Below are 27,317 nucleotides of genomic sequence, written 5' to 3'. Positions count from 1 at the left end.
GAATGAGTGGTAATTTTTGACTTTCAATAAGTGATTTTATATTCTATTTTGAATCAAATTTATTTGAATTTGAATTTTGTTGGGCGATGCTTTTATAACAAGATCAAATTGTACTAAGAAATTCAAAAGAATTGTTAAAAAAACGTTTGTGTGGATAGGGTTACTATAACATAAATGACTTTCCTAATGATAAATAATAAATTTTATTGTATGATACAACATTGTAACGATATTTTTTGAGCTTGTTACTCCAGTTCTTAGGTCTGAGGCATACTTTTTCGAAATTTTGGCGGTTTTTGACATTGAAATAGAAATACTGATTTGAATTTGATTATGCAGTCTTTCGGGTTGCCAGGTTGTTAGATGTAGACAATGACTATCTCTGCGATACGGTCGGCCATTGTCTATATTATCTTATAAGTTGCTTGTATGCAAATCGACATCCATAACTCACGCGATGTTGTCGTTACACGGACAATGCTATAACGGTTTATTTCTCCGAACAACACTTATGTGTACTTCAGAGAATAGTTAAACAGAGGTGTATAAGTAAGGATAGAACAAAAACTCGAATATGAACGTGTTGTAAAAAACACGTCAGATTTTTCGGGATGCCCTACAGAAGTAGTACCAGTGGGAGGCTCCTTTGCATAGGATGCCTGCTAGATTATGGGTACCGCAACGGCGCCTATTTCTGCCGTGAAGCAGTAATGTGTTAGAATTACTGCGATTCGGTGTGAAGGGCGCCGTAGCTAGTGAAATTACTGGGCAAATGAGACCTAACATCTTATGTCTCAACGTGACGCGCAGTTGTATTGCAGCTCACAATTTTTGGGGTTTTAAGAATCCTGAGCGGCACTGCATTGTAATGGGCAGGGCGTATCCATTACCATCAGCTTATCATCATACGTCTTGCTCGTCTCGTCCCTTATTTTCTTTAAAAAAAAGTGATAACTTAAACTAATGTACTATTTAATATTGAAATTGTTTAACTTAAGAAAAGCTTAGGTTATTACTTCCTTTTGTTGAATGTAGGGAAAAGTTATTTATTAATAAAATCTTTATTGATTATAAAATATATAGTAATAATTCTTGTATGTGTACCTTTATTAGAATTTTGTGTATGTACATTATTAGTATCATTATATAATCCTACAAAAGTAACAGTTGGTTACAGTGTGAGAGGAAGAACCTGCCTACCGCTGCCGTATGCGTACAGACAAGCGCCGTAACGCGTTACGTTACGGCAGTTAGTGGTTTACCCTCCCATAAGGAGTTATCACTTAACAATTTGCTAAAATTTCGGAGATTTTTGAGGCCAAAGTTAAATTTTAGGAAGCAACTTCTTTTTTACTGCATATTTCAAATTATATATACGAGGGGAGGCTGATAAGTAATCTACCTACCTATGAAAGAAAGACTTTGATGGCTAGTTTTTTTTTATTTTTCTATATAGTCTCCTGCACGTGAAATACACTTATGACATTTGCAAATAAGTGACATCATGCCGTTATAATAGTAATTTTTATTTTGCTCGTCAAAATGGTCAGTCACAGCCTCCTTCATTTCTTCGTCCGTCGAAAATCTGCGACCCCTCAATTTTTTCTTTAAATCTTTGAATAAGAAATAGTCACAGGGAGCCAGATCTGGACTATAAGGTGGATGGTTAATTTCTGTGAAGCCGTTTTTGCTCAGGGCTGACCTCGCCGTTAAGGCTGTGTGTACAGGAGCATTGTCTTGTAAAATCAGAACACCTTTGCTGAGTTTGCCTCTCCGCTTTTCTTTGATTTGTTCACGAAGCTGGTCAAGCAAGTTTGCATAATATTCAGCATTCATTGTTGTATTTTTAGGCAAATAATCTATCATCAAAATCCCTTCGACATCCGAAAATACGGTGGCCATTAGCTTTCCAGCCGACGGCCGAACCTTGAACTTCCTTCGCGGCTTTTCTCCTTTAAATTTCCATTGCATTGACTGTTGTTTGCTTTCCGGATCCCACTGGCGAATCCAAGTTTCATCACAGGTCACAATTCGAGAGATAGTCTCTTCTTCTTTACCTTTGACCAGGTCTAGAAATGCCTGACAACATTCTACTCGCCTTTGTTTGTCAAAGGGGGTCAACATTCTAGGGACCCAACGCGCGCTCACCTTGGACATGCCCAAATGTTCGTGAATAATTTCATGAACTCGTTCCTTGCTAATGCCCACATCTCTGGCTATCTCCCACTGCTTGATTCGCCGATCTGCAAGAATCAGGTTCTTCACCTTTTCAACATTATCTGCGGTAACAGCAGAAATTGGCCTTCCACTACGTGGGTCGTCTTCCAGGCTCTCACGGCCATGTTTAAATTGCTTCGACCAAAACTTTATGACGAATTCAGAAGGACTTGAATCACCAAACACCTTTAACATGCGCTCTCTGATCTGCGTAGGCGTATTTCCTTCTTTACTTAGGAATTTAATCACTGCTCGATGCTCAAATTTCATCATTTTACAATTTTCTTTCGACATGGTGAAATCAAAGCCGCGCCAAAAAAACAAAAGCAAGCGAAAAAAAATAAGCGTCATAATTTTGATAAAGGAATAAATATAGAATATGATTTTGCAGTGGCCAGTTCGATTTTCAAAACTTTCTTTAACAAAGTAGATTTTATATCAGCCACCCCTCGTAAATGTTCTATTCTGTTTAAAATTTTCTTTAAGTCCTTCTTTGTGCACTGTATTTTTTTGCGTCGGAATATTTTCATTGCGTTATGTTGTAATCGACTCTCTAAGAAACCAATTTTTTGTGGATATTGAGGTTCGACCGCGCCTTAATAATGTGTTTGTATATTTTGGTTATATGTGGCTTTGTGTTTTATATAATACTAGTGGACCCAACAGACGTTGTCCTGTACACACGTCAAAAATCGGTCCAGCCGTTAGGAGTTCACTAACATACTCATGAGCTGGAGAATTATATTATATGGACGGAATTGAGAATCTAAACCAATCTCAAATTCACTGAAACAAACAAAAAAATCATCAAAATCGGTCCAGCCGTTTAGGAGGTAGTTTAATTGTGAATCTAAACCATTCTCGAATCCACCTGAAGACACACCAATCTCAAATTCACTGGAACACACAAAAATATCATCAAAATCGGTCCAGCCGTTTAGGAGATAGTTCAATTGTGAATCTAAACCATCCTCGAATGCCCTTGAACTCATACAAAAAATTTCATCAAAATCGGTCCAGCCGTCTAGGAGGAGTTCAGTGACATACACACGCACACAAGAATTATATATATAAAGATTGACACACTTTTTACGCAAATTATCTTGCCCCAAGTTAAGCATATACTTATATCCTGTGTTATGGGTTACAAGACAATGATATATTTAATACAATATACTTACTTAAACATACATAAACACATTTAAACACCCATGACTCGGAAACAAACATCCATATTCATCATATAAATGATTGCACCTACCGGGATTCGAACCCGGGACCTCTAGCTTAGTAGGTAGGATCGCTAACCACTCGGCTATACAGGTTGTCGTTATATATTTTGTTTTATTATATTTTACTAAACCTCAAAAAAAAAGTTCATAACGAGGTAGCATTGCCTAATTGCCTATATGTATAGTAGGCATACCCCTGCCAATAGGGTGTGGAATACACCCGCCTAAAATAAACGCTCATGAGATTTTAATCTATACACATTACATTTCATGCGGGTAGATCTATATTATTGTCCCATTACTCTTCAAATGCCGAGTTTATCAATAGTATGCGGCACACATCCTTACAGGGTGCTACAGGTTCCGCAGAACCGTTGCATCGACCGGTTCACGGTAAATCTCGGCGCCTTGTGCGCGGATCTGAAACACAACAAGTGATATTCTTAGGCCGGGTTGCATGTCATAATGCCATCATATTTTCAAGAAACCTGAGCGGCACTGCATTGTAATGGGCAGGGCGTATCCATTACCATCAGCTGTACGTCCTGCTCGTCTCGTCCCTTATTTTCTTTAAAAAAAGTGATAACTTAAACTAATGTACTATTTAATATTGAAATTGTTTAACTTAAGAAAAGCTTAGGTTATTACTTCCTTTTTTTGAATGTAGGGAAAGGTTATTTGTTTATAAAATCTTATTATTATTAAATATATTGAATAATTAGCTGTTAAAATTAAGGTTTAAATCAAAATTAACGTTAACAGTCACGCTGGCTTTAACATAGACTGCAGCGGAATGTGTTGCACTATCGTATTCCTTGGCAAAGTTAAACTTAATCAAAAATGATAAATATCGAATGTTTATTTGAAACTTTTGACACGTCCTAATTAAGGAACATTAACAATAGCTTTACGGCCGTTTTCAATGACCTATCTATCCTTAGTTTAACTTACATTTCAATAACCTATCGACGGATAGCATTGGACTTTAACTAATAATATAACTATATTGGACATAAGTATGGATAGATAAGATCTTGTCATTAAACGGTGATAGCAATGTATCCGTAACTAGAGATACGTTATTGAAAACGGCCGTAAATCGGCGAAGATTGGACAGTTATGGTTAACAGTTAAAGTTATGACGTCATCTAAAAATTGTGAAATAGTACAACAAATTTTTTGCTTAACCGGTACTTTAACATGTTTGTTATTGCTAAAGTGAGATGGTGCAACCCAGCCTTATTAAACTATTGGAAGTATTTTTAGTCCTCGTATTCCATTACATAACTACCTACTTGTTTTATTCTGATCTTCATTCGTGCGTTTTGTACTTATTAGCCATAAATGACGTTACACAAATTTTATTGTTTTTTCATCCTCTCAAGGACGGAGGTCCTTGCTACAGATTGTGAAACCGACATCACATTCTTTTTTCAATGTTATATTTATAAGCTACAAGCTGACCCAGCAAACGTTGTATTGCCATATAAAGTTAAAAGAAAAAATCATGAATTAAAAATTTTGGGGTATAAAAAATAGACCGATTCTCAGAGCTAACAAATATTAAATCGTACATAAAATCTACCAACTATAGGTAGCTAAAATTATGTTTGTTATACCTCCTGAGAAAGACAGAAAAATATAAAGATTCTAATTAGTTATTCATTTTAAACTATTTTTTCAATTTGATTTCTGAACTACGCGGAACATATCAAAGGAAAAACAATATTGTTGTTTTTATGTAATTCCGAGCATTTTCATATTTATTTACCTTTCAAACCTTCTCTGGAGTTCTACGAATAATTCAAGACCAAAATTTGCCAAATCGGTCCAGGCGTTCTCGAGTTTTAGCGAGACTAACGAACAGCAATTAATTTTTATATATATAGATATAATGTGTACCTAGTTTCTAAATTCGTTAATATAAAGTACAAACGAAGTATTTTTTTTAATTTTGCGAGCAAAAAAACTCTACGCTTGATGGCCTACCTCAACCTGAATGACCTACAAACAGGCCAGGAATATTACTTTGGTGTGCGTGACAATCTACGTTTTACGCTCGCGATTTGTATGACACTTTGTGTTAGTGTGCGTGAATTGCTCCAAATTAGATTTTAGTTCTAAACACAATTTTTTTCGACGTTTTCACAGCTGTCATAGTCTATCTAGATGTATAAATAATCTAAGAATTCCACCTTCGCACGACAAGCCACAAGTTAGTTTATCATCCCCACCATCTGGATGTGTGGCGGTCCTCCACAGTGCGGTTTTCAAGGAACTTTCTTCCACGTACTACAAAGCTGTGGAATGACCTTCCTTGTGCGGTGTTTCCGGGACCTATCGACATGGGTACCTTCAAAACAAGCGCGTACACCCTACTTAAAGGCCGGTAACGCTCCTGTGATTCCTCTGGTGTTGCAAGAAAATGTGGGTGGCGGTGATCACTTAACACCAGGTGACGTAACGTTTGTACTCCTATACTATAAAAAAAGAATAATGCAATTAATATTGTCACCAGATTGCTGCTGTCTTTGCCGATCTGCACTCAGAGACTTCTGGTATTGCTGTTTGGAACGTTCCGGGTAATGGCATCCAACGCTGACAAAGCAGGTTTGATACTTAACTAATTAAACAGTTTGTGTTTTAAGTGATATCTCTCACTTCTGGGATTATATTAGATATTTGACGATCCATATAGCCGAATGGTTAGTGACCCTGACTACTAAGCTAGAGGTCCCGGCTTTCGAATCGCGGTAGGTGCAATCATTCATATGATGAATATGGATGTTTGTTTCCGAGTCATGGATGTTTATATGTATTTATGAAGTTTAAGTATATTGTATTAAATATATCGTTGTTTTGTACCCATAGTACAGGCTATGCGTAGTTTGGGGCAAGATAATTAGTGTCAGTGTGTCAATTTTATTATTATTTATCAATCTACCCTCGGAAATAAGAAATGCCAAAATATTCACTTATATTAAGGCGAGTCTTCAAAGGCATATAAATACTCAATAATGAAACGTTTCAATAACATAAGTGGGTTATTTTATCTATTTGCCTAACATTGTATTGCATTGTATACCTACCAAAATCATTGTAAGATGTATGTATAAAATGTAGGTAACATTAATTGATAAAATGTTAATTTCTCATGTAAGTGTCAATAAGACCCGATGAGAATAAAGTTTATTTAAAACTAACACATACAAATTTAATTTGTACCAGAATTTATGGACAATGTGGGCCTCGAAACCGCGCCGCTCGGGTTCCGTCCGAGCTGTCTAAACGAGTCAACCGTCCTAGTGGTTGCGTGGGTTCGAGTCCCGCATCGCTCATAAATTTTGGTATAAATTAAATTTGATACTTAATTATTGTATAAGCGCGTGCGTAGGAAAACATATGATCTTAAAAATGAAAATTAGTTATGGCGAAACAGACAGACTTACGTGTGGTTCCGAGGAAGAGATGGATGAGTTGGAGGCCCCCGCTAATCCTCAAGGAACTCATGGTGCTAAAGTTTGTGTCCTCTCGGCGTTTGGTGAATCAATACGTTACACCCAGATAGGTTTAAGCGGTTATTCCGTCAAATAGTTCTAATATGTTTAATTTTTTATTCACTCACGTACCAAGTTTTAGCGAGTCAACATGTCCTGAGGATGCCTCGTGTAGAGGCAAAACACGTGTCGAATTGATTAAAAGACAAATATTGGCGGAATTAACACTAAAGAAAACTCACAACATTTTGATAATTATGGATTACCGCAAAGTAACGCCTACTTCAATAAATTTTCTTAATTTTTTTTTATGTAATTTGAATTGTTATTTTTGTGTACGATAGCACAATAAATGAATATTGTATTTAACCACACAAATGCTAGTACGTTTTCACTTCTGCCGGCACACCCGGAGTGCAACCCGTATTTTTTTTATCTATTTTAGATTCTTTTTTTAAACTGTCAATTCAAAAAACTTCTCTGACGTCTCGGCTACCATTTGTTATGTATTGACACTGTCATTTGCGAAATAATATTGATTATAAATGTCACTTCACACTATACTATAGAAGGAGATCTATAGACTGTTGTAAAACCTGGCATCGTTTCACTCAGTCTTCATAAAATCACTATTTTTTTTTTTCAATCGAGTCAACGAACTAACGTTGTTTAGATGAGCATCATTATTAAAATGACCATCGCATAATGTATATTGATGTTGAGGCCTGAATTTGTTAAATTGATTACTAGAAGTCAAAATAAAAAGTCAAATGGCTGTTAGCTTAGATTAAGGCGAAGAGTAAGCAGAAAACACGCAAACATGGTGTTTTTAGACAAGTTTTGTGGTGAAAGTATAGCATTTCGAGCTATGAACACTACTTAATCCTGTTACACATATCCTTAAGTCTTATTTGTAGGTTGCTAATGCTTGCTGTTGGTCATAGTTAACACTGCCGAGCCTTTTTGAACTACCACTTTTCTTTGAAGTTGACCAAGTTTTTTGGCATGGCGTGACGCATTTTTTTGATACTTCTCTCAGAAAAGTTATTCTTATAGCTTGTACTTTTTTGTGTAGGTTCATTTATTCAGATCAGTAGTGAATAACGAGCATTGTAAGCATATAAACTGTTTTCCACGCAAGAATTTTGAAAATTTTGGCTTTTTAAATATCGCTCAAGGTCGCTGGCATTTAGTGTCGCCTTAAGGATTGGTCTCCGCTGCGCTACAACTAGATACCACAATACCTAATAACTTTTATATTACGGCAACTATTAGATGCTTGTGTGCGTGGCATCTTGACACACAATGGCATCTTTCAAATTTTGTAACATACGCTTCGTGTTATTTTACATTGAATTTAATACAATACAAAATACTTACTGATGATATAATATTGTGTTCCCAGTGTCTTTGTTATTCCTTGTAGTATTATTTTATTACTACGCAACCCGGCATTATCGTTTCAATTATTAGCAAAGTTTAACTGAACATGTGTCACGTCAACGTCACATATTGTTCGAGTCTGGCTCGGGAACGCCCACTTGGGCGTAGTATTACTTGCCGCACTTTGCGACTACGTCTGCGGTATCTAGTTCGAGCGCAGCAGAGACGAATCCTCAATCTAAGGCTGTCAGCTTTAATCACATTAAGGCAAGTGGGAATGATAAAATAATATGAATGTATAATATAATAGTGATGTTTCAATTCAAGAACGACAAAGACGAGATAAAACACGGGCCATTAAAGACGCGAGCCGTAATCGAGGATATTGAGATTCCGAGAAAAAAATTGGAACAATGAAACCGTAAATATAATTAGAGGTAATTTCGCCAATTACAAGCGCTCGCGTGTCGTGTAGGCGGCAAGTGATGTAATGCTTCTTACTTGCGTTGTTTCATCTCACTGTTGCTTGAGTAAATAATACACAGAGCTACGACTAAGGTCTGATTCGTGAGTTTTACCAACATCCGCTAATAATCCGTTGTAATTTACCAATACCGCAACCTTTCGAAGCCTGTTTATCTGTTAATTCAGTTAAATTAAAAATGAATATATATATATTAAATGAATATCAAAGTCAGTATTCCAGCATTAGTTGCGTTCAAAGAGACTAGGGGCTTTTTGTTTTGTTTTATTTTATTTACTTATTTGTCATAATTAGGTATTGTTAATTATAATTACTCTTTTTATGTTTGTTCTTGTTTTTAAGTCTAGTTTAATAGTTAATTGTTGTAAGTTTAATTAGTATAGTAATATTTGAATACAGGCGAGGTGTCGCCCTCGAGGTTCATGTGTCACTCGTGGGTCACAGAAGATCAGCGTTGCAACACACTTGTGTTGAAACACATGCTGAGTGGCTCCTTTTTAAACACCACACGTTTTTATATTTGTATATATTTTAGGTTGCTTCATTTTGTTATTTGTGTGTGTGTTGAAATACCTAAAAGTTTTTTCTTTCTTGCGTTCAAAAATTAAATTTTGAATTTGTTATGCTCAATTCGGTTCTATCCCAGGTTAGTTTGATAGATAAATCATTGTTTCGACGAGGTAATGCTTATTACTATGATTCTAGAAAATTTTCAAAACAACAGTCTGTGTGACTTATGTACGCACGCAATAAGTTAACTGCATTGGCATAATAAAACAAAAATCCTTAAAAAAATTATTCCTCGTGCTATTTTACGTTTGTAAAAAAACAATATTGTAATAATGAAAATATTTTTCTACCGCACAATTTAGTTGAATAACGTGTAATTAAATATCATTAAATTATTTTTATACAATTGAGAGAAACATTTTTTTGTTGTTTTAAAACTTGTAAATATATAATTTGAAATTAAATATTGAAAATTATTTAATTTTTCGTACATTGATTGTGGTACAGTGGACATATGAGTTCCAAGAGGCTTGGTAGCTGAAGTTTGATACAAACGGTCTAGTTGACTAACTAACGTCAGGGTGACGATGTCCGCGCGAATCCATAAAAATTCACTCTGATACAATTTTCCTAACGCGCCAAAAGAAGTAAAACTTCAAACAAAAAAATTAATGATGCAGTAATGCATTCCTCTGACATTTATCTACTCCGGGCTTATAGTGTGTGAAACTCAAGTGTAACCATTCCTTTCATGACTTAATTATGATGTATAATTGTGTCATAGCTGGGCGGAATCTGGGGCGTGAATTTACCATTATTATTATAAAGGGCTACTTGTGAAACATTTTTTTTTACATTTATAATAGTTGAGGTGTACCATATTGAATCAGATAATAGGAAGAAATAGTCAGTTTCTGAGTAGGGAACGGTCATGTAGACACGGGCGTGCATTGATTTTCTAGTAAGCTAGGGACTGTAGATTTTACTAGTCGTAGTTTTTAGTTTGTGTCGTAGTCGCTTTAGTCTGACAGTATATACTAGGTTATGAGGTCCAAATATTGAATTTGTACATACAACTAGCTGACCCGACTAAATAAAATAATGTTTTTATATGAATTTGTCAATAATATATCATAACATCAAAAATTACTTCGTAAAATATGCACCCAGCTGTCGTAATGAAATTGTTTCACAGCAGAGCTGTCAAACCGTGCGTCAATAAATTCTCTCATAGAAACGATGTATGGACACATCAAAGGAAAAACAAATTTGTTGTTTTTATTTAATTTAGCTGCATTTTCCTATTTATTCAGCTTTTAAACCTTCTCTGGACTTCCACAAATAATTCAAGACCAAAATTCGCCAAATCGGTCCAGCCGTTCTCGAGTTTTAGCGAGACTAACGAACAGCAATTCATTTTTATACATATAGACTAGTGGACCCAACAGACGTTGTCCTGTACACATGTTTTAAATTTGAAAAATCGGTCCAGCCGTTAGGAGCAGTTCACTAACATACACATGAGCAGGAGAATTATATCATATGGGCGGAATTGAGAATCTAAACCAATCTCAAATTCACTGAAACAAACAAAAAAGTCATCAATATCAGTCCAGCCGTTTAGAAGGTAGTTTAATTGTGAATCTAAACCATTTTCGAATCCACCTGAAGACACACACCAATCTCAAATTCACTGGAACACACAAAAATATCATCAAAATCGGTCCAGCCGTTTAGGAGGTAGTTCAATTGTGAATCTAAACCATTCTCGAATCCACCTGGATACACACAGAAAGTTTCATTAGAATCGGTCCAGCCGTCTAGGAGGAGTTCAGTGACATACACACGCACACAAGAATTATATATATAAAGATAGATTATATATATAGATATACAATCTGCAGACTGGCTACCGTAAGGAAATGTTCTATGAGTGGGTATTCAATTAAAAAGTGGCAATAGAATAACGGAACCAAATAAAACAGAACCAACTTTTTAATTTATGTAGGATCTTCACGAGGTAGGCACTGCCTAATTGCCTATATGGTATCCACGCCCCTGCATGTAGAGCAGTATTTTTCAATCTTATTTATTTCTCGCCCCAATACAGTTTGGATTATTCCGGCGAGTCAGATAAATAATTTGTAATTTAATTATCTATCTATATATATAAAAATGAATTGCTGTTCGTTAGTCTCGCTAAAACACGAGAACGGCAGGACCGATTTGGCTAATTTTGGTCTTGAATTAATTGTGGAAGTCCAGGGAAGGTTTAAACGGTTTAAATAAACATGAAAATCCTCGGATTTAGATAAAAACAATAATTTTGATTTTCCTTTGACGTGTCCCCCGTCGTTCAGAAATCAAATAAAGATAATAGTTTAAAATGAATAACTAATTCGAATTTTTTTATTTTTCTAACTTTCTGAGGAGGTAAAAAATAAACTTCCTTAAAACACGGGTACACTTAAAAAAAGGAGTCCTTCTGTTTGTTTTAAGTTTATTTTATACAAAAGTTTAGGTCGCCTGAAGTCTGCCGGGTCAACTAGTAACAAATAAAATTTGCTCGTTATAACTAGCTTTTCCTACCGTACTCTAAAATAGAGTATTGTACTGTATATCATGTAGGCGTACTGTTCCTTCGGGAATTATTAAATAAACACTCCAAAACTGTATTGAATCTATGGTATATTAATTGACTTCTACAAATATGACTTGAGTGTCGCGGCCGATAGGTGACTTAATTATGATGAGTGCTCGCGCCTCACCCACTGGCACTGGTGATGTGCCGCAACATCCTTCGGGGCCTTGGAAGCTCCTGCTTCCAAATTGGCAGCTGCTGCTGGCAGAGATACGAGACACCTCGACGGTAAGTGCCAGTAGTGGTTTTCACCTCTGCTACACGATCTACTCTATCTTTACCAGGGAACAGACAAACTATTCGCCCCATCTTTGACTACATCGGTGGAGAATTATCTTCTTTCAAAACTCTATATATAGTAACTAATAGAGTACCTAAGCTAAAATACTATTTTACATAATGCTTTTAAAACCCGATGATTTTTTTATATGCTGTAAAAAGTCCAAAATAATACCTTTTTATAACTATAAAATAAATGATACACTTTTTGGAAGTCCGTAAATTTTGTTCAGTAATCCACGTCCTTTGAAATCAGATATCCTCTATTTCTTCCAATAAAAGTTGGTCAACTTCTAATAAAATGTTAACATTTCCGTCGTCCTCACAAAATTTGTATTTTTTATTGTACCTTGCGTTTTACCTCCTGCCGGCGAACCAAGTAAGGCTTAGCGACCGCGAATGCGGATGGAGGTTTTAGGACATCGATCTTATAATCCTTTAGAAGCAGAGAATAACATCTCTAAAAAATATCAAAGATAAAGCAAGGCAGATTAGGTAAGCGATGTTGAGTTTGTGTTTCTAAGTGGTCAGGATCAAAAGCTATTCGGATTCGAAATTTCCCATAGTTAAATTGAAATGAGATTTGTTGACAAGAACGTGCTAATATTGGCCATTAACTACCATTTAAGGCCAATATACCAAGAAAACGACAAAATTGCGGGCAATTGTAACCATTTCTTGACGCTTTATATAAAATTAAGTTTTTCTATACATTTCTGTTTTATAAACACTGCGAAAAATATCACCAAAATAACCCTAAGTTTTACAGTTGCAGCCATGCTAATCATTAATTAATCTAGATAAAAATTTACGAAAATTTATTATTTGCACACCAATACTATTTAACATGACATAGTCTTTACTAGTATAAAATAATATTTACTTGTATGTGATTTCTAAATGAATATAGAATAAAAACAGTGTATGTTCTTATGTACGCACGCAAGAAGTTATTCTTCTTCGGCGTAATAAAATAAAAAACAATCATGTATTAAAGAAGGTATTAAATACAACCAATGTAATTATTTTGTTAAATAACAAATCATTAAATTATTTTTATACAATTGGAGAGAAATTATTTTTTTATTTAAAACTTGTATATATTGAAATTTTATTTAATTCTCGTCCATTGCTTGTGGTTTCGTAGACATATGAGTTACAAGAGGCTTGGTGGCTGAAGTATAATGCAAATGGTCTAGTTGACCAACTAACGTCAACTATTTTATATGTTGTCTTGTGTGTGCGCGCATCGTTTCAATTATTTCCCTAAGGCGCTAAGAGAAGTATAACTTCAAAAATAGTCGTATTTCATATTAAACCTCGCTGTTAAGTTTGCGCTTCTGTCGTGTGATCACACGCTTTTTCTTTTATTAATTAAGGCGACACTAAATGCCAGCGACCTTCAGCGATATGGGTTCATTTAATGGCCGCCCTCCCGCCATCTATGTAACAAAGTTTTAAGACACAGCAAACGTTTATATGCTTACAATCCTTGTTCCAATCAATCCTGAGAAAAACCTTGTTTAACTGTAATGAAAAATGTTAGTTCAAGATAAAAGACATAAAAGGCAACCTACAAATGAGACTTAAGGGTATGTGTAACAGGATAAAGTAGTGTTTAAAGCTTCAAATGCTATATTTTCACGATAAAGCTTGTTTAAAAACACCTTATTTGCGTGTATAGTTGCTTAGTCTTCGCCTTAAAAGCAGAGAGTGATCGCGTGTACACGGCTTCACATTTGATATCAGATATCGCGCCACTCTAATAAATCTCGATATTCGACAAAAATAACTGAGTGTTGTTGTACGCTAGCGACATTAACCGGATGCTCCTACATTTTCTGGGTCAATGGGCAATCTATTTGGGGGCCAAGTATAATATTTTTATCGGCTCATCTCTTAGATTATTAAACCAAGTGGAGACGGCATTTTAATTGCACTCTACAATTACTATATTGATTTTGATTGCCACGGCGAGTACTGATTGTGCGGTCCGCCAACGAAATCTAACGACTGCTAACAAATTGTAAAACTTTAAACTAATACGTAAGATTTTTATAACTTATTGTAATGTCACTACTTTATATATTTACTAAGTTTAATCTGTCTAGTATAACCAAGAAATCCCAATGTGATGTTTCCCGTTAAAGATCTACTGGCATGTCGTTTTTCACGACCCGAAACTACTCAACCTGCTCAGCTAACTTATCACTTATTAATTAGAATCTTCGCAACTTATCGAAGCGATTAGATGTGCTAGAGCAACAGTTCCCGGATTTTGAACGAGTGTTCTTTTGATAGCCTCGTTGTCATTGGATGATATAATAATATATATCTGCCCGTGCCCGTCACGCCTATAATGATGATGGAGTTTATTGTAACTGCGAGTACCGGGATTTCACAAACTGAGTCTACACGTCTTATTGTAGCGAAAACTTCTTTAGTATCATTGTGATTTGAAAGTCGATGAAACGAAAAAGCGAGTCAGTAAAAAGAGGCGGGCACATAAATTCATAAGATTTAACGTGGGAGGAAATGAGATAGGAAGCATTATACAGTGTTTTGGCACCAGGCGATCATAGTTCAAGAAGATATATGACGCGAGAATACCTTAATATACTCTGACGTCATGCGCACGACGTATTAATACATAGACACCAGGAGAACATAAATATGGTAGAGGTGACAGTAATGTCTTTCATAGAGGTTGAAATCATGAGCCATTGCTACGATAGCAACATGTACCAGAACTTCATATGCAGTTTAGAGGTTCATGCACAATGCAGGTTTCACTTCTGACATGTATACTTTGTACGCACGCAATTTTTTTTCCAACACTTATTTCCCAATTTCCACCATGCAAAGAATGATTTCACTGCGCGAATGTAACGTTATGGTTCTGTTTTTGAGTGATGTTTTCATTTGCGTCTCACATCTGACAGTCCGTGCATGGCGCTTCCACTTGCATAAATACTCTAAGACTTTCGTATGGCGTTCATCATTGTAGATTGCCGCCACTGTATTGCGAGTATTTACTAGTTTATAGGCTGCAAACACTTATTTGTATTAAATGTACAATAATACTTTGTTCGGCTACAGTACTTTTTTTATTTACGTCAAATTCAAACTGTAATCATCATCATTATCATCAGCCGGAAGACAAAAGCCAAAGAGAGCCACGGCGATCGGTCCTGCGCTGCCCTCATCCAACCTATTCCGGGATCTTGACCAGATCGTTGGTCGACCTTGTGGGGGGCCTACTAAAATCACTTCTTTCGGTACGTGTTCGCAATTAGAGGACTTTACTGCCCCAACGGCCACGGTGAGCTATGTGTCCTGCCCACTGCCACTTCATTTTCGCAACCATCTGGTCTGTGTGGGTGACTTTGGATCTCCTACGGATCTTCTCACTTCTCAATAGTATAGCCACCGTGTGGTATCATTTAGATGGTAATTTATATTAAAGTAAACTTTTATACGTCGCCCAACAAAAGACTTACGAATTCGTCACCGTGTTTCCCGATGCTAGTAGTAGTTGTGTAGTGGGTTATTTATTCATTAATTAATACACTCACTCACAATTTTTGACAAAACGAAATGAAATGAAATTTCTTTATTCATTGTGGTGCAATTTGTATGCTTACGAAAGTCAATTTTGATGCCATCGGTGCAAAAGACTACCAGGAGACCTTGTTCTGGAAAGAACCGGCAAGAAAACCAAGCAAGTTTTGTCCTCCCTTTACTTAGAGTTTTCATAGTGTCCATATTATTAATATTAATGTTAAATTAGAATTAAATATGTTCAGTAGTTTTGTCCGGACATACAATAGACAAACAACATAATAACTATATACTTAAAGTACTTTTTCCATTTCTGTATTGTTTGTAGATCACACAGGATGTATTATTTAACAAATTATTCAATTTTACTTCATGACGTTTTTGTTATATGTATCTATATTTATTTTAAATATTTAGTACAGTCGTTTGGTCTTCATCATGCGTCTTTTATTACGATTATATCCATTACTTTCTTCTTGAAATGTTAAATTAATAATTTAATTAAAATCTCCATGACTTTCTGTTTCGCCTGAATCCTGCCGCCGAATTCCATCTTCGCACGACACTTCTTAAATTAAGATATGATCGCCACCATCTATCTGAATGTGTGGCGTCTTTCTTCCCCATAAGACTACGCTATGGAATGAGCTACCTTGTGCAGTGTTTCCAGGACGGTACGATATGGATACCTTCTAAAAAAGCACGTACACATGTTTGAAGGGCCGGCAACTCTTGTAATTCCTCTGGTGTTGCAACAGAATGTGGGCGGCGGTGATCACTTAACATCAGGTGATCCGTACTCTTGTTTGTTCTCTCTTCCATAAAATAAATAAAGGGGTGCACTCTGGGAGTGTGCATTTTTGAATATTTTGGAATGTTTAGGGAATTATTTCGCACGAATGCTCATTATCAATATAAAAGTGCTATCATTTATGTGGATAAATACAATATTCATTTATTGCGCTTTCGTACACATAAATTACTATATATATTTCATAAAAAAAATTAACACTTTAGAACTATTACAATTATTTTACATTAAATAGTTTATATCACAGAAAAATTATATTTCATCCATAATTTCAACGACTGTCTTACGAATTTCCGATCAGGTCACGTGTCCTGACGCGAGTTTAACATTTTGTACCCATCCCAAGAAAAAAAAATAGCTATAATTGAAATTACTATTTTTCATATGCTTAAATAGACTTAACGGATGAGGAAAAATAAGATTAATTAAAAACTGTTCTATTTGTATCACCCTGTGTATTGCCAGCATTCAAATATTATGGTATATATGGACACGTATCTATCCATCTACGCGTTCAATTGAGCGTGAACATTAACGTTGCGTTTAATATACTGTCTGTGGGTACTTCCTTGTTTGTTATTGCTTATCTAACTTTATGTAAAGCTAAGCTTGGCTGTGCTCTATGACTTTGTTTGCGTAGAATTGTGCTATATAAAAATGATTTAATACCTATGATAACGTAGACGTGACGATATTTACCGCTCTACTACCAAATTACGCAATATATAGACAAATTATGTATTTTACTAAAACTTTACAATAAGTATTCTCACTCCATTAATGTAACCCAAGGTATAAAAAGAAGTCTGTGTGCACTTATGTATGCGTAGGCCTAACGAAGCAAAAATCAGAAGATTTATTCCTCGTACTATACGACGTTTTTAGAAAGAACAATTTGTAAAAATTGCAAAGATGGCTTTGACAATTAATTATTATATAATTAATACGGCTGTATGGGCTTGAACCCTTTGCCTGTCCCAATAATGGACGAAGAAACCAAAAAAAAAAACAACTAATGACGCAAACGTCAGAAAATTTTAGGAACCAACTTCAACCGGTTAGGTTAGGTTACTTCTGTGCTAGAGTGATGCGCGCGCATTTTAGAAGTTCACTCTCACCATTTTTTCATAAAGCGCACTTGTACACTTCTATAGTACAATACAATATTTTTTCATTGTAAACCAGCACTTGTGCCACTCAAAAATGCATGCTGGTTTGCCTGTAATTGGATTTACATCATAATTTATACTTATTTTGTTATTTTTATAAGCTAGTAATAGTGTATAATCTGTCGGTGAACCTTAATAAATAAATAAATTAAGAATTATAACTTCAATACCTAAAATATTCTTAACATCGCGTGCGTGATAACTATTGATTATAGAATAAAATAATGTTATAATGTACTTTACAGAACACATCATTGTTTACAAAAAGTGTCGGAACTGCATATTAATAATAATAATAATATTTTTTTATTTGCGAAAAACTGCCACCAAATTTTTTACAATTACAATAGATGTGAACAATTAACATTAAATAAAGAAAAGAAAAACTAACAATACAAATGTTAAAAAACAATAAAGACAGAGATATTAATGCTTTAAAATATGTAAGGATTATTTAATAACTAAAAAACGAGGCAGCAGCGCGATTCGCAAAAAGGAAAGTTCTCAGCAAACGTTAGGACGTATTTTCCTAACACTGATATTATGAACTTCCTAATTAAAAAAAAAAAATGTATATCTTTATGTCTTTTATTTTAAAAATGCCGTGCTCAATCCTGTGTGTACACGGACGAAGCCGCGCGGTATCATAGTTAATAATTGTGGCCTTGGTCGACCTGGGCGTATAATTTCGTGAGCACTTCATTTAAAGAATAATACAATTAAGTAGTTTATTGAACAAGAAGTAAACATTTCAAAGACAAATAAAGACTCTATCTTGTTACTTTTTCAAGGGCAACTGGACAAGTGAAAATAAAAAACAAAGAATTGGAATGAAACTTCTTAGGTTATATTACAGAAAAAGTAATTTTAGAATAAAGACTGACATGGCAAACACACGCATTGTATAGACGGACCCAATTAAAGGTCCAATTCAAACCCACATGCACACACTCACTCACACACACACACAATTAATTGTAAATTGTTAAATTTGGTTTTTAATCATTTCTGTTTATTTCTATATTGCCTACTAAATAAATGTATCTGCTAAGGAAGCTGCGAGATAATCCCAATACAAGTGTCTTAAGACAACTTACTGGGAAGTCTCAACCACTAAAAAATGTATATGTAATCTTTGAAGTAAACGAAATTTATTATTTATTACAAAAAAATTTAACGTATTGATATACTAGCTTCTACCCGCGACTTCGTGCGCGTGCTATAGCTACTTTGGGCAGCATTTTTTATTTTGTAATATACTCACTTTGCAAAGAATACACAACAACTTGCTGTGGTTAATAAATTTTTATAATCTACCAACTATAGAACTTTCATCACCCTTTCACCCCAAAGAGGTCTAAATTTAAAAAAGCTAGAACAAATATTTATTTATTTATAATCAGGTGCCTGAGTACTTTCATGGTGCTATCTTCGATAATGAGGAACTTTCATACAAACTTCCACCCCTTATTTCAACCCCGCCAAGCATTTTGCGATAAAAGGTAGCCTATTTGCTTTTCCAAGCTCTTATCTATCTCTGTAGTAAATTTCATCAAAATCGGTTCAGTGTTTTAGGCGTGAAAGCGTAACAAACAAACTCACATTCACATTTAAAATATAAGTAGGTATATACTATATATTATATATTGAAAGCGCTAAAAGTGCCTTTAGTTAAAACTCCGCCAAACAAAATAAAAAACCATATCAAATGAGATTTCGTACTTGTACACGATGTTTTCCGCACCCTCATAATTTATTTAACAGTGCGTTCTTTTTAAATATGTAATGTATCGAGTGGCACCGTAACGCTATTTCGTTACGTCACATTTTTTTTATATAAGAGGGGGGCAAACGGGCAAGAGGCTCTCGTGGTGGGGAGTGGTGAGGAAACCCTGCATGGAGATGGCGTCAAGAGATACATTGCCGGCCTTTAAGGTGGGAGTATGCCCTTTTCTTGAAGGTCTTTTTTTATTCAATTTTCCCTCAGTAAGGTGTATCTGTTGCAAGCGTGTAATAATAATTAATAAGAAAATTTATTGAAGAAGGCGTTACTTTGCGGAAATCCACAATTATTCAATTGATTTGAGTTTTCTTTATTGGCGGAAAGAACAATTATTGGCGGAATTAACACTAAAGAAAACTCAAATCATTTGAATAATAATAAATAAAAGCCTTTACAGCCATGCACAGTTATTATTTGGATTTGGAAATATGTCCCTTCATAAATTACTTTTTGAATTAGTTGAAATATTATCTATTTTATCTGTTTGTCTCTTATAGACAAGCCGTTTCGGAGGTGAGTAACTACAAACACCGCGACACGAGAGTTTTATCTAAATACTAGCTGACCCAGCAAACGTTGTATTGCCGATATTAAAATCGCGATACAAAAGTAACTGTTGACCGTAGATGGGTGAAAATTTGAAGTTGTATGTATTTTTTAATGCTGATTCATAATCAAACAAATATAAAAAATGACAAAAAAATTAAAAAAAAAATTGTGTGGACCACCCTTAACATTTAGGGGGATGAAAAATAGATGTTGTCCGATTCTCAGACCTACCCAATACGCACTCAAAATTTCATGAGAATCGGTCAAGCCGTTTCGGAGGAGTTCAATGTTTAACACCATGACACAAGAATTTTTTATATTAGATATGTGCAAGAATTGCTCGTTTAAAGACATAATAAGCCCTCAACTATAAGGAATTAACATTTTCAGGTACAGGTATGACTTCGGAAGCGCTCGGCGTGTCGGTAGCTCCGTCTTTCTTCCACTCATGCGTGTCGGACGGCAAGACTGCTACTATGGAGGATGTACAGCGGTTCAAGGTCGGTGCCAATTGTTCTCCAACTACCCGCCAATTGTAGCGTGACATTGCGCAATAGAATCACTACCAAGTGACTGTTGAATGGCGTATTACGACACGATTACGGTACGATCGCGGTTCGTTTGCGCTATCATGAGTTTGCTCGAAATTTATTTACAGCTGACCCGACAGATGTTTTTCTGTAGATAATAAATATAATACTGATTTTTATGAATTTATCTTATTAAATTATTTCGTAAAATATGCTCCGTGTTGTTATAATGAAATTGTTTCACAGTGGAACTGTCGCTAAATTTCTTTCATAGAAAATATGTCCATACAAAATAAATATTGGAAATGAAAATAATTATAGCTCCCAAATCGAAATAAAAACTATCCTATATCTCAAGTTCGACTGAACTGCACTCCATGAATAATCCCTATTAAAATCCGTTCATTAGTTTAGGAGTTCTCTGGAAACAAATATCAGGACACTGGATTTATATATATTAAGGTAACTATCTGACCCGACTGACACTGTTTATTTATTTATATATTTGGGCAACTAACAAATTACACTCTCTTCATGCTTAAACTTAAAATATAATAATAATATACACTTAAAAGCTACCACAGCATTCATAATTTTTACAACGCTTATAGGACAGTAATTTTAACAATTTATAAACTAAAATCTAAAAATTCTGTTCTGTCAATAGAAAAAAATGCGTTATCATTATATAAATAGTTAAAATTGAAACATACTATATGTTACCCTTAAGAGATAGACATAATCCATCGCGGATTTTTCTTAGGCCTATATAAGATACATAATTCCACTTTACATTATTTTGTTATATCTCAAAGGGTTTAGACATCGTTTTCGCTGAAAGCTCCCAGACGACTTATTTTTTCCTACACCTCAAACAAACATCGATAATATATACAAAAATGTATACGAAAACTTAACAAATTATATACTAAATCCTTCCCCGAGAACCACGCTATCCGTTGGTGAAAACAGCATGAAAATCGGCGATGAAAATTGAGTTAATCGCGAACAGACAGACAAACAAGACGCGGCGGAGGATGTTTTATAATATGTTGCGATGTCTGAATGTTGGACTGGGACTTTATTTATTTATTTATTAGGTTTATTTACAATCACATACAATAATACACACAAATATAGAAAAGTAGAACTAAAAACTAGGAACTAAATGTAGTGATTACTTACAAATAAACACAGCATGCACAGAAGTAATTAGTTTTAGGTATTATATATAATATGTTACAAATAAAACATTTTTCTTTAAATTAATAAATAAATTTTACACAGTTACATCAATTTTCCAATTATAACATTATTAAACATAATAATAATAATTTAAAATTAATAATATTTTAACATTAAAACTTATACATGTTTCTACGAGTAAGTAATCTGTTTTTTCTTTTTAATAAAGTAAGGGACGAGACGAGCAGACGCTCAGCTGATGCTAATTTATACGCCTTGCCCATTACAATGCAGTGCCGCTCATGATTCTTGAATAATCTGTGTAATCTAATAATTCTGAGTGGCACTACACCTTGAGAGATAAGATATTAAGTCTCATTTGCCCAGTAATTTCGCTAGCTACGGCGCTCTTCAGACCGAAACACAGTAATGTTTACACATTACTGCCTCACGGTAGAAACAGGCGCAAACTGAAACACAAATAAGCATTATTGAATCGGCAAAGTAGAGGTCGTGAGGTACGTGTGTGTATATTTGAAGCCTTAAATCTCGTTGTCGACTTTACTTAAGACTAATGAACAGAACGCTGATAATGTGTGTGATAAAAAATGACGCAAACTTGTCTCTGGGACTTTTGACTCACTATTTGTCTTGTTAATTGCGCATTCTACCGCGTTTATCAAAGACAGTGTGTATTCAGAAAACCGGTTTTAATTTTTATCCCAGATTCGTATGATGGTCTTCGACGGTATTCGGTTATATGTTGAGAAAACGGTCTTCCACGCTAGCGTGCTTATCTAGATAAGCAGTAAAAACAATTTAAGAAACGAACGTAAATATAATTTCCATTAATCAGATCAAATCTAACTATATTTTTACTACTATTATGGTTTTCGTTTATTATGACCAATTTGCCCTGTGCTTCCCCGGAGCATAAAAAGAATAGTCCCAGGCCCAAGGATGTCGTCAGAGGCGACTTAGGGCATTTACCAGTGGGAGGCTGCTTTGCACAGGATGCCGGCTAGATTATGGGTACCAGAACAGCGCCCTTTTCTGCCGTGAAACAGTAATGTGTAAGCATTATTGTGTTTCGGTCTGAAGGGCGCCGTAGATAGTGAAATTACGGGGCAAATGAGACCTAAAATGTTATGTCTCAAGGTGATGGGCGCAATTGTAGTGCCACTCAGAATTTTTGTTTTTTTTCAGAAATTCTGAGCAGGCACTGCATTGTAATGGGCAAGAAATTATAAGGCGATAGAGAGAATACTGTGGTACACTCGAGAGACCGTTGTCAAAAAGCTACCGACAAAATACGGGTTGCTACAGAAAAATTACACATATAAATAAAAAATAAATAAAAAACAGTATTCCGTAAAATAACATCGTTAGAAATTGGATTGGTGAGTTATTATAAAAAAGCAATTGTGTGGTTTTATGAAACCACGATGCAAGTGAAATTTTTTTCACAAAATAACATAGGTATTAATATCAGCATAGAAAAAAAAGCAAATTTATATATTATGCTTTACATTTTCATAAAATAAAAAAATCTTTATCAAGTGTGTGGGGTTCGAACCTACTCTTCCACCAATTGCATCCAATTCGCGAACTATAGGCGCCGCCCGACCGTCACGCGACATGACGAAAAAGTTTGAGACGATGTAATAAAAGTTTCACTAAGGCTTATGCTGTTATATTATTTTATTGTTTGTCTGTTTGTCAGAGAGCATTATCCTTTTCTACGGTTTGTCATGCGATTCCTTAAAACATTCCAAATTTCGAAACACGTGTCGTGTTAAATGAACCAATACATTATAATGGGTAGAACTTATCAGTCCTATCTCGTACCGGCTGGATTCGCATCGCGGACGTTGTTCATTGTTGTATCGATTACAATGATTATCTTGCTAATGTTGCGATTCCTTGTATATATGCAATAATTTTGATTCTACGGCGATAAGAAACGACGATTTCAAATCAAAACAAATTAAAATGACTTTATTCATGTAGGTCAAGCAAATTACACTTATGAATGTCAAAAGTTTTGTTTTCTTTTTGTGCTTACCGCCACTTCGGAAAGGGTTCAGCTTAAATGAGAAGAAGTCGCAAGAAACTCATCATCATCAGCCGGAAGACGTCCACTGCTGGACAATGGCCTCCCCAAAAGATTTCCACGACGATTGGTCTTGCGCTGCCCTCATCCAACGTATTCCGGCGATCTTGACCGATCGTCGGTCAATCTTGTGGGGAGCCTACCAACACTGCGTCTTCCGGGACGTGGTCGCCATTCGATGACTTTATTGCCTGACCTATGTGCCCTGCCCACTGCCACTTCAGTTTCGCAATAATTTGTACTATGTTGGTAACTTTCGTTCTCCTACGGATCTCCTCATTTCTGATTCGATCTCGCAGAAGAAGAATGTATCTCAAAGAAACTCATTGCCACTCTTTTAAAGGTATTTTTACAAATAATTTCAGTTACAATTCCCACTAGTGTAGTTTTGATTAAAAATTCTCATATTTATACACTTTTTTTTTTATGAAAATAAAGGACGAGACGAGCAGGACGTTCAGCTGATGCTGATTGAGACGACGATTGAAAAACCCAAAAATTCTGAGCGGCACTACAATTATTGCGCTCGTCACCTTGAGACATAAGATGTTAAGTCTCATTTGCCCAGTAATTTCACTAGCTACGGCGCCCTTCAGACCGAAACACAGTAATGTTTACACATTACTGCTTCACGGCAGAAATAGGCGCCGTTGTGGTTGTTATAATCTAGCCGGCATCCTGTACAAAAGAGTCTCCCACTGGTGTTTATATTTATATTTTATATATCTCTAAGTTAAGGAATCGAAGCCCGCTCACCACTACTATTTTTTTTATAATCATGATGAGTAAAGCAATACCTAATACCTCATGGTAAATGATGGAACCTGTCATTTAAAATGCCTTAATACCAATTATGATTCTTAATAGAAGCCAACGATTCAAGACAGCAATTACGCTCGTCAATGAGACATGATAATATGCTAATTCGCAATACCCCAGTAATTTCACTAGCTACGACGTCTTTCGAATCGAAACACAATAATGATCGCACATATACTGCTTCACGTTAGAAAATGGCGTCTCATTTATTCCCTCTACGCAATGACGTTCTATACATATGGATATATCATTCGTAGTCTGATAACGGAACGGCAAAAGTGTGCTTAAAGACAATGTAAGCACACTTTTCTCCTTAGTTGTGTGCCACCTGTGGGTTATTTTATTATATAAGATTGATATGCAAAAAGCGGAAGTTATTTGATAAAACGAATATTTTTTCATTAAATATGGTATTATTATTATTAGTATTATTGACAAGTCCCCAGACATGACCCGCTTGTCTGAATGGGACGGATGAAAGGACACAGTCAGAAATGGATAGACATAGCAGTCGAAGGTTATTATTAGAGACCGGGTTATATGCTACAGAAATGCCCAAAATATGCAAGTAAAATAGCTGAAATATGCACGAAAATCCATAAAAAGGGCCAAAATATGCATACAATTAATGAAGAGGTAGTCATGAAAACCAACAATTCGTTTTTTTTCCATCCTGTATGTAGCTTGGCGTCATACGTCTGTCATCGGCATGAAATGAACTCCCTGGTTATAATAAATACTAGCTGACCCGGCAAATGTTGTTTTGCCATATAAAGTATAATTCACGCGATAGTTTTATAAGTAATAAAATATTACCTATATTATAGCCTGTACATCATTTTGTTCTATTGTCAATAGTTTTTGCAGCGCACGCAAAAATAGGTTTTCGATTTTACACCTTGTGTTACAAAATAGCAATTTTATTACGGATCCCTAATTTTGAAAAAAAAGCCTAGCCTATAGCCTTCCTCGATAAATGGACTACCCAACACTGAAAGAATCATTCAAATCGGACCAGTAGTACCAGAGATTAGCGCGTTCAAACAAACAAACAAACAAAAAAACAAACAAACAAACAAACACTGCAGCTTTATAATATTAGTATAGATTAGTTATTTGGATTTTTTTTCTTTCAGTACAATCTGCAATCAGTCAAGTGTTACTAATATCAGATGTAGTGAAGGAAAATAATTTTACATTTCTCATACTCGGAAAGTATTGTTGTTTTGATCTGATTATTGGGTGGAAAAATGTTGCTTCTCTCCACAGAGAGGGAAAAACTCATACAAATTACGTCCCACCTAAGGGCCGGAATGAACTTTAAAAATAGAACTGCTGTCAGCTGTGTAGCGTTTTATGTAAAAGAAGGACTAATAAAAAAAAAATGCAGCGGCCATGTGACTTTTTAAACAGCCAGTGTGAACTTAGCACAAACTTCTTTGAGCGGAATAAGCCGCAACAATTACTCGGTGAGTATGGAACTCACTATTCGGATTTAAAATTCAAAAAGACGACATAAATTGTCCTAATTTGACAATTAATTTTTTAATAGGTACTACTAATATTATTACATATTATCTATGAATAGTTTAGATAAACAAATAGTTTTATTTTCCTCATATTCGAAATGAAATAATTTTCCTTTACATATGCGCCCTCCAGCGAGGACATCCATTCATCTTTGTGAAATATCAAGTATATTCTCCTTTATAGCTGCCTTTGATTGCTTGGACTTGTCAACTTTATAGCCTGTTTATTTGGGGGCCTTTTCAGTATTTCCCAATATCTTCCAGTACTATTGGAAATTTCATCCCTGACAGTTTTCATCCGTAAATAATTGTAGATTTCGGCATTAGTTCAATGTCACGGCGCATTAACTATGCTCATCAAAAATCATGTTTTGCATTCTTTGCAGTTTTGTGATATTGCAATTACTTGCACTCCCCATAATTGTGAAAGCCCCATAAAGCGCGTACACCTTCCTTAAAGCCCGGCAACGCTCCTGTGATGCCTCTGGTGTTGCAAGAGAATGGCGGCGGTGATCACTTAACACCAGGTGACCCGTACGTTTGTCCTCCTTTTCCATAAAACAAAAAAAAATTGTGATCAACACATCGATAGATAAGACTTGTTATCCGTGCTTTGTCAACTTCCATAACCATTGGGTGGGCAATGGCCCAGTAAAGGTTCTTATTGCGAAGGTTTAATTCTTTTCTCTTCGATTTAATGTGTTTGACGCATGTAAGTCGGGATGTACTCCCAGATATTTAACTAAGTCTTGGTGTGGTAAGATTTTGTTATCTGACTAGACTGACGAGGTCCTGGTGTGATCCTTTCGCAGGGTGAAGTTTTAGAATTTGAATAATAAATATTTTAAGTCGAATGAGAGCCTTTCAGCAAGAGCAAACTCATGATACCTTAGTACAAATATAAATTAATATACTTTTATTTATTTTAAATATATAGTTCCTAGAAACTTTTATTTATTTTAAATATATAGTTTCTAGATCTGGAACTATGTAAGCATATACATTTTAACAATTAAGTATCTTAA

The 27,317-nt window shown here is 35.2% G+C and overlaps 2 protein-coding genes across 4 annotated transcripts in view; one reads left to right on the top strand and one right to left on the bottom strand.

Annotated features, from left to right (window-relative positions):
• Positions 1 to 27,317, bottom strand: part of LOC126976118 (guanine deaminase) — a 338,523-nt gene that overhangs the window by 256,117 nt on the left and 55,089 nt on the right. The gene's annotated exons all lie outside the window — the stretch shown is intronic.
• The window catches only part of LOC126976057 (rho GTPase-activating protein 20), a 67,718-nt gene that overhangs the window by 10,822 nt on the left and 29,579 nt on the right, over positions 1 to 27,317 (top strand). For all 3 annotated transcript variants that reach the window (XM_050824203.1, XM_050824224.1, XM_050824213.1), the window contains exons 4-5: positions 5,968 to 6,059; positions 20,507 to 20,616. In XM_050824203.1, coding sequence (XP_050680160.1) covers positions 5,968 to 6,059; positions 20,507 to 20,616 — 202 coding nt within the window. The remainder of the gene's footprint in view (positions 1 to 5,967; positions 6,060 to 20,506; positions 20,617 to 27,317) is intronic.

Source organism: Leptidea sinapis, chromosome 2 (genome assembly GCF_905404315.1).
Source record: "Leptidea sinapis chromosome 2, ilLepSina1.1, whole genome shotgun sequence".
Taxonomy (NCBI): Eukaryota; Metazoa; Arthropoda; class Insecta; order Lepidoptera; family Pieridae; genus Leptidea; species Leptidea sinapis.
The sequence above is the reverse complement of the archived record's forward strand: the minus strand, read 5'-3'. Positions and strand labels throughout refer to the sequence as shown.